Source organism: Styela clava, chromosome 14 (assembly GCF_964204865.1).
Source record: "Styela clava chromosome 14, kaStyClav1.hap1.2, whole genome shotgun sequence".
Lineage (NCBI taxonomy): Eukaryota > Metazoa > Chordata > Ascidiacea > Stolidobranchia > Styelidae > Styela > Styela clava.
The window spans coordinates 9,034,271-9,047,086 of record NC_135263.1 but is presented as its reverse complement, the minus strand read 5'-3'; the positions used below and the strand labels follow the sequence as shown (position 1 = coordinate 9,047,086).

The 12,816-nt window shown below is 35.6% G+C and overlaps 1 protein-coding gene across 1 annotated transcript; it reads right to left on the bottom strand.

The window, feature by feature from the left end:
* Positions 1–1,466: 1,466 nt before the first annotated feature.
* LOC120341674 (serine/threonine-protein phosphatase 6 regulatory ankyrin repeat subunit C-like) lies at positions 1,467–9,921 on the bottom strand. Its single transcript, XM_039410241.2, has 3 exons — positions 9,528–9,921; positions 4,817–7,487; positions 1,467–3,982 (listed from the first exon to the last, which is right to left on the bottom strand). Exons 1-3 carry the CDS (start codon positions 9,812–9,814, stop codon positions 3,683–3,685), a joined length of 3,258 nt encoding a protein of 1,085 aa, XP_039266175.2. The 5' UTR covers positions 9,815–9,921; the 3' UTR covers positions 1,467–3,682.
* Positions 9,922–12,816: the final 2,895 nt, after the last annotated feature.

Below are 12,816 nucleotides of genomic sequence, written 5' to 3'. Positions count from 1 at the left end.
AATCGAGAGCAATTCTATAATCGAGAGCAATTCTGCCGTGTGGAATTTAGAAATCGCCTACGTTTTACTCCATCACCCTTCAAAAAGCACAAAACTGTAATATCACTCTTCAATGAGCACAAAAACGAGACTTAACGCACCGCTGCGCACAATTCGAAGAAGGTTTGCTACTAGCTTCACAGTGGTACCCCGGCGCACCAAGTCAAAAATCGCGGTTCTGATCTATGGTTCAGTAGATAAGCGTGTTTGTATGTTTTCAGTGTTGCGCTCCCTGAATACCGAAATATTGTTTGATTCCCCCAAAAATCTTGTCATGTATCGCAATCAGCCTTATATTGCACAATACCTATATGATAAGGCAGGGGTGGGCAACATACTGCCCGCGGGCCGCGTCCGGCCCGCGACGAGATTTTGACCGGCCCGCTGATGTACATCAGTACATTATGATAAATTCATTATTTTTTGGCCTCTATTTTTTGTAAAGTTTAAGCTTTACTTTTAACGCTAGTTATAATTTTTTTTTCTTGCATTAGCAAATAAATATGTGATTAAGCGTAAATATATACTACTACGGATTAAGATATTAAATACTATCGTAAATATATACTACTACGATACTATTCATGTAATAATCCGGCCCACATGACTTCATTTTCCCACACCTGGCCCGCCGGCTAGAGAAGTTGCCCACCCCTTTGATAAGGAAACCATTCTTGGGTGCGCCATGTACACTACAAATCACGCATGTGAACAGCAACTCATCCTAGTTATCTTGATTTGATAACCGTTAGGTACCGGTACGGTATGCAGTTAAAAAAGGTGATACCTGGGAAACCTCGTAGAACAATTAGGAGTGCAATGAATGGATGTTTCGAATGCTTATCACGATACGCCAAAAGTCGAGTTATTGAGCCCTTGATGCTTTTCCGAGCACGTGTTAGGATAATAATTACGTGCTCGTTCTGGGGGAAGCCGTCAGGGGACGGCTTAGTCATATGGCAAACCACGGCCTATCGCCCGGTTACCAGTCCATGTCGGGTGTGGTATCAATTATTTTGTTTTCGGTTGCATGGACTTTATGGTGGTGGAACGACCAGTGGTTACGTAAACCACCCTACGACGCACATAACTATCTACACAGGGTAATTAGCGGTGCTGTGGCAAGCGTATTACTAACGCATAGTACGATGCACCACACGCCTAGCCCGAATGCAGCCGAGCATTTTCATCTGCAGTTTTATGAAGTATGAACATAAATCACACTAAACTGTGAAATCTGACCCAGACACCCAATATTGCTTACCGGGCCACTCCTATCAAACTTTCATGTTCACATTTCTCATACCTGCATAACCTTCAATGACAACTGGAGAGTTGAAACTAAAGTCTTCATCGTTTTATGGAAGGAATTTACACAAATTAGCTCGCTCTATCAGCGCCTCAATGCAAAACCACCACAAGACCAATGAAATTAAAGGATTTTATAACTACATGACCAAATCTCTTATTATAAATGGTAAAGCAAAACGCTAAATTAATTATTACTGTAATGTTGACTCAAAAATATAACATGAAAACAGTGAATTCAAATTATCAATCCATCTAAGAATATAAAATAAAATTAATTGAGTCAAACATTGTGAGGACTGATTTAAATGTTGGGCTGTAAATAAACGTCAAAAATATGGGAGCACATTGGATGTATTTATCACTGAGTAGGTAGTACAGTTCTCATATTAACAACAATAACTAACTAGGACATGCAAAAAAAATCGATTTCCATACGTTATTGAGCAAATTATGAAAAATAATCAAGTTTCGGAGTCAAGAGATTAATATGACTTCCATCATATTACAGATAATGATAAATCATGAAAAAATAAAGTATAAACTTAATTGGAACATTTACAGTAATGTTAATTGAATGAGATGATGATAAATTAATGGACATGACAGAAAACAAACAGGTCTTCTATAAAATTCAAGGAAATTTCGTGTGCTATCAAACAAATTTGCAATAAGAGTTCGATAGCAGATTGAAAATTTACATTAATATTATTATACATTGTATAGGAGGAATTTTCTGTGTTACAAGAAAGGGAGTTTCCAACTGGATTCAGGTTATTGTAATTGCGTTGGCATAAGTTTTACCTAAATTTGTCAAAAAGAAATTATATAATACATGTATAACAATATCAGTTTGGAAGCGCTTAATAAAATCCCAGCCTGGTATAGAATACAAAGTATTCCAAACAACACAATGATAAGACAAATATAACAAACATATTAAATAGGTCCAAATAGAATACCAGTTACGATCTTAGTTACATAAATACACAAAATCTGAACAAGAATAAGTCAGAAATCTGCATCTAATCACATTGAAAAACTAAGTTGATAAACTGAGCAGACTAAAGCAATAAGCTAAGGGCAATTTAGGCAGGCAGTTGATAAAATATCACAATGCATTTTACTAAATAATGCATTTAGTCGAATATACAGAATACACTTTTGAATCGCATTAGAAGCATCTAAATATGACAATTTTCAAAAGGTTTTAAAAGAGCCTAAACAATACTGGTGGTCAGGAATAATCAAATTATCAGCAAAAATGTTTTAACACTCAAAATATATATATTTAGCAGGAAGGATCAACACTTCAACCATCCCAGAAGGGATCTATCTTTGGGATTGGGACCCAAATATATATTGTCGAAGGGGTGTTTGAATGAAAGCACACTCCCACAAATTGTATAAAGGCAAATCTTTTTAATCGCATAGATACAAAAGAAAGTGTGAAAGCTGTTTAAAGTTCCTAAATACAATAAGTGGCTGGCTGGTCGCAATCCAGTCAATTTCCATCTCCAGTTATAACTGGAAAAAGGAAATGAAACTATTCCACAAAATTGCATGAGTATGGATGATGATTCAAAAAGAACAATTCAACTATTCATATATGTATTCTCAAAGAATATATTATTTTCAATACTAGCTACCAGTAGTCTTTTTTGAGTATAATTTGAGGATTCCAGTTTTTCAATTCAAGTACAACTTGGTCTCAAGCCTGTTCCAATCTATGAAGTTGTATAATCTAATAAATAAATATAAAATCATGCTAAAAGTTATGCCAAAACCACCGCATATATAACGAAAAACATAATATTCTTAAGATGAATAGCCGGGAGACCACTGCTGCATGACATTGAATATACACTGCTGGACCATTCACATGATTCATTTTGGATTGATAATGGTGTTGATGACAAATAAGCTTCTAAACTTCAACAATGAGTATGAAATGAAGAACATGAATTCAAGAAAAGTTCAATAAGTAATTTGTTCCATGGTTACCAACTTGGTCATCATTTTGATCTCAAGGACTAAAAACTACCATACAGCTCGCGCTATAAGTATTCGAGGTAATAAAATTCATATTCAAAATGAGCTATCTATCAAACAATATATAAAAAAAATCCAACGTCTATGAATAAAAGAATTCGCATCAGGGGTATTTATGAAGCATTTGCCACCTCAACAAAAGTGATATACGTGAGATGAAGCTAGAACGTTGTTGCGGGTTACGGAAGTACTTATAAACCCTGTGATACATTAGCGATTCCTTGCTTCTTCGTTTTCTAAATCAAATATTTTTGTTGCCGGACAGATGCTCAACAACGTAAGACTAAAAGTATGTATCAGAGTCTACGTTATCTACTTCACCATTGACTTCGGGTTCATGGTTTTCTGATATTTTTTCTATAATTGTTCCAACATAGGAAGCTCTAGATTGTGACGATTCCATACTCGATCTTGGCGCAGTTGATGAATGTGAAGTAGTGTTTGAATTGTCCGTCATGAACGATATTATCAATTCGAGACAGTCTGCTACATCATTAGTTGGTGCGCAAGATAACGCTGCATTCATGCCTCGATTGTCCAAAATTTCTGTTGCTGCGTCATGCATAAGCAACTGCTGAGTAACCTGCATTAAACAATTATTAAAACATTGAGTCATATATAAATTACATGCAATTAATTTGATTGCAAACGCTAGAAGATTTCAGAAGATTTACTCAAATCAAGGTCATGCAGCCGCCTCACGCCCACTCAGTCAAGATGTAAATGAGACTCATCTCTGAGCAAAATAATGGATAACCACCAAAATATCAATAGGTAAATATTAAACTATATGGAATTACGCTGATGCAAATGTACTATATGTCACTGAATGCCGATTGACAAGAGTCTTGCAAATCAAGTTAATATATTCAGGAAAACAGCCAAGAACGACTATATGGGCGCTAAGGGCTAACCACTAATAATATCATCTGATAAGTTGTTGTACACAAAGGTGCGCAATTGGTGGTCTGTGAGTAAAATGTAGAAAAAGCAGGGTTTCTCATTTTTGTAGGAGTATGGGTGATCCTGATGTTATACGAACTTGAGCACGAGGCTAAATGTAGTGTTGACTTTTTCCCTTTGCCCTATATTATTGATACTGTGATTAACAACATATTATGAGTTACGAATTATGAAGTCAATTGATCAAAAAATAAATCAAATAAGTTCATACCAGCCAGTGTGAACATGAGTAAACGACTTCATGTTCTTTAGGGCTACACATATGCGTTTTTGATGGATAGTAGTTAGTTTGACTGGAGTTCACCTCACCGATCTGACAGAGTACAATACTGAATGCAAAACTGGAATTCTACGTATATTGTAATTATCTATAAACACTCTTATCTAAGATAAACCAAATGGATAGGATAACAGGATAGTATATAAAATATAGAATATCACTAATCAAACTCACCGGCAATAGACCAGCTTTCCCGGATATATGTAGAGGAGTCTGTCCATCATTATTCTGTGCATTCACAATTGCTGGTTCTCCAGCCTTTTCTATAATTGTAATAGCGCAGTCACTTTTTCTATTCAAACAAGCTAGATGAAGAGCATTGTTATTATCTTTATCAACCAGAGCTACATCAGATTTCATATTCAACAAGAGTTCAACTGCATTAATATTTCCTTCAATAGCCGCCAACATGAGTGGCGTCCTTGCCATGCTATCCACAGCATTGACATCTGCAGAGTGACTGAGCAGAAACTGTATGCAGTCAATATGATCTTTCATGGCAGCAACATGCAATGGTGTCCGACCCAAGTTATCGAAGATGTGTGTGACTTCATCATCGAAAACATCGAGTAGTCTGTCCGCACAAATCTCGTTATCGTTGTAGACAGCACAATGCAATGGACTAAATGCAGAACCCTCCATAGTAGAGAAAGACTCATGCATCACTAAAGCTTCAACGCAGCCTTCGTGTCCTTCGTAGCATGCGTAATGCAGTGCCGTGTATCCAAACTTATCGACAGTATTTACAGATGCGGCATAGCGTAGAAGAGTTTCCAATATATCTGTGCTGCCACGTATAGAAGCAAAATGAAGGGGGGTCTTTCCTGTACGACTCTGCATAACGGTAGCTTTACTGGCAGGACCACTAGTATTTTCATCATAACTACGTCCACCATTGAAATGCTTCAATAGACTGATTATGACATCCTCGTGTCCAATAGCGGCTGCACGGTGCATGGCAGTACAACCATACTTATCTCTTAAAAGTGGGTTAGCTCCTTGACTGAGTAAGAATTCTAATGACGTTACATGGCCATTTGTGACGCAATGCATAAGTGCAGTCGTGCCATTGATATCCTTAGCATTAATGTATTTTTTGACCTCTTGATCATCCATTCCTCCACTGTCAACAGCTGCATCCTCTAATAACAATTTCATGACTTTGGTGTGTCCATTACAAGCCGCCAGATGAAGAGCAGTCTGTTTTGTATTTTCATTTACTTGCATAAAGGAAGCACCTTGTATTAACAAAGATTGAATACAATCGGCATGACCTTGGAAAGAAGCGATTTGCAGTGGAGTTCGACCTTGCTCATCACAAATTTCTAAATCGATTAAGATGTCGGCAAGATATGATACTACATCAGTGTGGCCGTTGTAAGCGGCATAATGCAGTGGAGAGGGAACGTGCATATCTTTATGAGCTTGCTCTAAAACAGAAGGTTGTTGATCATACAGCATTTCAACAATAGTATCATGACCGCATATTGCCGCATAATGCATTGGTGTGTGACGATGTTTGTCAGTTAGGCCACAATCAGCATTGCGAGACAAAAGAAGTTCGACACAACGACCATTCCAATCTGCAGCAACAGCATGATGAAGTAGTGTTCTTCCACATTCATCTGCATCATTTATATCAAAAGCACTAACTCCATCATCAATGCTAATAGAAGCCATGGTTGTGATAAGTCGTTTGGCGCAATCAAATCGAGCAGATCCCAGAGCGTAATACAGTGGCGTCCGACCATGCTTATCTCTTTTGAATGCATCAACAGGTTCCACATATGACATAAACATATCAAGGCATTCTAAAGATCCACCGCAAGCTGCGTAGTGAAGACAAGTCCGATCATTATTATCTTTAATATTGATATGAACTTCGGGATTACTTTCAGGATCATCGTCTGATCTTGATAAAAGTAATTTACGACAGCAATTAACATTACCATGAATAGCTGCTAGTCCCAAAGGTATCGCACCATCTGTCCCATGCCTCCTTGGGTTCGCGTTTGATTCTAAGAGGGTTGTTACCAACAGTTCATGACCATAGCGTGAAGCAACATGAAGCGCCGTGTTACCTTCTTTATCAGCAAGGTCAACTCGAGCACCATTTTGTAACAACTTTTGCGATCGAGTAAATCGTCCATGAACTGCCGTCATGTGCAGTGGGGTCTTCCCATTTTCATCTTGTACATTGACATTAGCTTCACTATTAACTAGCAATTCAAGAGAAAGAGCACCGTGGGTAGACTTAGCCGCTAGGTGTAGCGGTGTACAACTGTTGTCATTAGCCATATTAACTTTTGCACCTGCTTTTAACAGCTCGTGTACAACAACATCCTGACCATTCAAGCAGGCAAGATGAAGAGGAGTATCACGATGCCCATTGGGAGTATTTATATCACAACCAAGATCTATAAACATTTTAACAACTGAAATTTGTCCAGCAGAGGCCGCAGCGTGCATTGGCGTATTCTGATTATGTTTATCGCGACAATTGATTTCTGCTCCATGTGACACGAGGGCTTTAATAATTTCAGTATGACCCATGTAAGCAGCCCAATGGATTGCCCTCCTCTCTTGACGATCATATGCATGCACATTTGCACCATTGTCCAGAAGTAAATTAACAATACTAATATGTCCATTCAGGGCAGCATGATGTAGTGCTTGCCTACCTGCCCTATCAGACAGATTGAGATTGCTTAGATGTGGCACAAGCAATTCTGCACATGCAAGAGCATCATGAGCTGCTGCAACATGCAATGGAGATTGCCAAGATTTATCTCTTGCATTGACATCAGCCTGATGTTTAAGAAGGATTTTGACAGCTTCACCTCCCCTACAGATTGAAAAAAGAGTTTCAGATATAAATCCATATAATACCTAATTACAAAAAATTCTAACAGTGCCCAAAAAGGTTTCATATTTAGAATTATATATAGAGATACGTTGTCTAGCAATCACAATTATTCTAAATTTATTAGTTTTGGGCTATGATGCCATTTCATTCATAACTTATGAATCATGATATTCATATCTGAAAATATCTACTTGAATAAATAATAATTAACTAGAACATCCTTAAATTTAACCATAGAGATATTCGCGGTATATTAAAGAATATGGACATACTAAACCAGACAACCAAATCATGTATTGAATGGAATATTTTGGGCTGAGCTACACAAATAACAATCAAAAACGAAACTAAATGGTATTCCAATCACCGTGGATTGCTTTCTTATAATATTTGATCAATTGTATTGATTTATTTTCCTCAGGAATAATTTATATCAAAATTCCCTCAAGAATTAATGAAATCATCTGGAAATCGGATGCCTTAATATGCCCAAGGCAGTTTAATTCTCTACTCGCGAAAGGCGACACTTGTTGCTTTTGCCATTTAATCAAATATCTTTCATGTTAAATGTCAAATACAAAAATGAATGAAAGATGAATCAATTGCAAATCACCAAATTGCTTTAAAACTCATATAAATCTCATCAAATATAATTCAAAACATATTGACAAAAGCAATAATAAAGATTTAATTGATAAATTGATTTAATTAAATTCTCTCAAAGTTTTGATAACAGTTGAACTGCAATGTTCAATAAACAAGTAATCAAGTTAATCAAGCTGAGCGAACATATTCGACATTTATTTATAACTACACAATTACAATAATGAACTTTTCACCTTTTTTAATACCAATAATATGAGGTTGAAACGTCACAAGAAACCACCATAGCAAGATCTTAGAAGGGATTTGAAGGATTTATTTAATATTGCCTGATTTGCTTATTTTATTTGCTTCACAACATACGAGTTTGTTTTTCATTAAACCGACTTGAACTGGTCGATGTGATTGAGATATTTCCTAGCATGAATGGTAGTCTTTTTTAATTCTAGTATTAATAAGTTAATAATCTTTTTATACCCCAATGATGAAAAGCAATTCTTGATTTATACTTTTGAGTTGTTCCAATTCATATATTATTATTAAAATAAATGATACAGTGTTGTTCAGGTATCATTTTAATCTCAAATGCTGTAGTACTGAGTCAAAATGGCGATGTGTGGTAATAAGGACAAATCATGTAGACTTGTTTAATGAGTCATAGAGTATTAAATCATGATTCATTGCAGAAATATCAATAGGGAAATAAAAACTAGCAGCAATATTTCCATATATGTAATAAACTTTTAAGAATTTCAAATTTCTTTTTTTGCATTAGTTAGGAATAGGATCAGATAGGCTCAAGGCTCACGTCATCAAACCTATCTGGCAAACCCTATCCACCCTAAAAGCAAACTGATTGCTGGCAATGTCAATAATCAAATGTGAATAGATTAATTATCTCATGCTAAATCCCTTTTATATAATTATACCAGCCAGAAATATGTCAAATCCATGAATTGAATTAGATATTAATAATGATATTACGTTGCTGTCTAATATGCCATGAGGCTATATTGATTCATTAAACTAGAATCTCAGTTTCCTTATTTATAATATTTACATAAGCAAAGTCATTGATAATATCTAAAAAAGCAGAGTGATCTACATTCTGTCATTGAGATTAGTTTGACCTCAAGCTTGCTTTGGCCTAATCATATCAATGCTAATTTACAATCTGACCAAGCAAGTCAAGAACAGTTGAGGGCACCGGCCCATATGTGGCCATTGATAACATCTTTGATTTTGTGACTAGTGAGGGTTTATGATGACAAAAAATTTTAAACATAATACCGTACTCTATGACTGAATTTTTAAGGATCTATCTTAATTAACAAATACATCAAAATTCTAAATATCCAAATCCATCAAAAAATCTAAATATTATCTAACATCTTTCAAAAAATTTCCAAAACTTACCTTGAAGCACAGGCTCTATGAAGTGGTGTAATCCATTTAGAGTCCTTAGCATTGATATGTGCACCACTTAAAATAAGCAGTTCCACAATTTCACCATCACCAAGAAATGCTGCGGCATGTAGTGGTGACCTCCTTTCACTATCTATCGCATTGACATCTTCTTTCTTAAAAATAAGTGATCTGACCTCATCTGCATCGCCATGAAATACAGCTTGCTCCAATATATTTGCATCCTGAATACTGTTCACCAGATGCTGTGTATCGAACAGAGCATGAACCTCTGTCATTCTTGTGACTTGAAAAAATTGGTTGTTCAATAATTTTGCTCCATTCACATTGTCAAAATTTATCAATATTAGTTTGAGATATTTTAAAATATAAATTTCTGAAATTTAATATTCCAGTTAAATATGGATAGCCTACTTGCAACATTCACGAATACAAAGACTATTAAAGCAATATTATGGAAGAAGTTGCTTCAATATATAATTGAAGGCTTAAATTGATTGCCTATGGTTTTTATTGGGAACTTATTGCCAAAATTCAAAAGTACATTTTTTCCTCAAAACAGTTGACAAAATAGATATTATTTGGTAAGATAGGATATTCAAATTTGAAAGTTTAACTTTGTGCATATACCAGTAATAGCGTCATAAACAATGGCAAGAGACGCCACGGTTCGTTCATGGCAGGAGTTGCCATGAAGTGGTAAGAACTGCAACTCTTTGAGTTTATCTCAATTACTCCCATAATAAAACACTATATCAAGGTATTTCTACATTTCATGAAGCTCTGATCAAAAGATAACACAAAGTTAAGACTCTCTCTCGCACTCCAGCTTCTTGCTTCACACATTCGCCGAATTTTATACTATGATGTTTGTCATCTTCGTTTATGATGCCTTGCGTAATCACAATGCCTCTTGCTAAATTTCAATCTAATTTATTTGCCATATTTCATGATTTTATTGCCTGTACGATAAGGTATTGTCCAGAACACACTGTTACAGAAAGGTACCGAGAAGTGAAACATTCTAGCTAGACGGATGTAAACAGACGTAATCAAATCAAAATACAGAATAGATGTATACAAAAATGAAAATACAAAATAGTACATAAATAAACTTATGAACCGCCTCTACCTATTTTGGGGGTCTGGTATAGTTTAGTACCACATGCACTTCTAGTTGGCCTGGCTCGACAATTTTTGCATATGTCAATCCTAACCCCCACCTGACTACGTCACCGAAAAAATTTTGTCATTTCGTCATCACAGTGGCGTAATAAGGCCCACCAAAATATCCGGATGGTCGTCCAAAACGCGCAGACGATCACCCGAAATCGAGCAATCTATTCCTCTAGTTTTCTCGTCACAACAATCACGATATGAGAGAGATATCCGGCATTAGCGAGCTCGTTATCGGCGGCGCAGATGCCAATTATACTTTGGCAAGGCCTATGGCGTGATGGTGACGAAATTTATGAATGACATAATCAGATGGAGGTTAGGAATAACATGTGCAAAATCCGTTATGCTACGCCTACTGGAAGTACTTGTGGTACTAAACTATACCAGACATTATTTTGGTTTGTCTTCTATAGTATTGCCATCCCATCATTATCTACTATTAATTCAATATACCAAGCATTTCTTGTTTAATTTCGACAATGTTAGTTGGATCACTTTTCACTATCTTTAAAAGCATTTATAATACTGTTAAAAGTTTGAATTTTTTTTTCAGTCTAAAATTGAGATGCAGGCATTCCAAATTTCCAAAGGCAGTAAGGAAAACTGTAAAGTACGGTATGTTGCAGTAGTTTCCTATATATTATTTGGCTCTTTTAACCAATTTTTTCAATAATCTTAAAATCCACTGTACTTGGATAGCATTAATTTGACTTCTCAAATTTTGATAATTAGCATTTTCAAACCCATTTGTGAAAAATCAGCACATACTATATCTATTTACTAATTGAGGCTTATCATTCCAGATAAATTTCCAACAGATTGATTCTATATTTTTTATCCGCATTCCGGGTATAAATTCATACCTAACTAAATGCCATAATTTAGATAGCAGTAAAGATTTTGTAATCAGGATTCTTCCAATTTTCAATAAATTTCTATCTATTAATTACTTTTTGTACCGTATGTTGTTTACTACATTGGACCAGTTTTTGTCTTCTAAAGATACTATATGCCATTTCCGATACACGCACCAATAATCTTAACCTCATCCTGTCATCTCGTTTAACTTCAATTTCTTTATATTCAACGCCTATCGGCCACAATTTTTCAGCTTCAATACGCTTACGCATCCACCACAGGGACTTGGAAAAAATAAGGGATCCTACCCTGTCGCAAATTATGCACTTTGATTCATAAATGAACTTCTTTGTTTCAAATAAAATTCTGATCAACTGAAGAATCTCCCTCCGGACCCGCCTGGAGAGGAGATTCTTCAGTTGGACTCACCTGGGGGGAGTTGGGGTGAAGATTCTTCAGTTGATCCCGTTTCCCAACTGAAGAATATCCCCCTCACCCAACCCACCTAAGCCGATAATACCAATTGATCCTTCATTTAACCTGGACTAACTAGTTGGCAGGGTTAGGGTTAGATGGTCTTAGTTGGGGTGGAGATTCTACAGTTGGTCTTAGTTGAGGGGGGGGAGATTCTTTGGTTGATCCTAAAATCCAATGCCAAATGGAATTTTCGTAGAGATTTAAGTGTCAAATTGGTTGCCCCAATTTTTTTTATTTTTTATTAAACAGTTTTATAATTTCAAACACATTCCCCACAAGTTCAAATGATGTAATTAACGATTAAATAAGTGACAATTAAAATATAAATCACACCATTACCAAAATTTCATATCATATATTATCCAATGTATGTCAATTGAAAACACGTTAATCCATTTATCATACAGTCGTCATCCAATTGCACATTCTGACATTTATTATATATATTTATCATTAATTAAATCGACTTAGTTAATTTTTGCATGGAAATTAGAAAATAGAAAAATTAGACAGAAAATCAGAAAACAACCAAAGTGGGTTTTTGGCACTTTTCTATTCACTATCTATGTATGACTAAAATTCAGACATTTAAATCTTTTCATATAATCTGCATTTAAGTTGGTGTTGAATAGAAAATGTCACATGATTGATCTATTATTCAATAATCAAAGAATGTATGAAATGAACAATAAATAACCATACAAAATTAACAGAAAGAATACATTAACAGCAGCCAGTAGAATTATTTCATTACTGCAGTACTGGT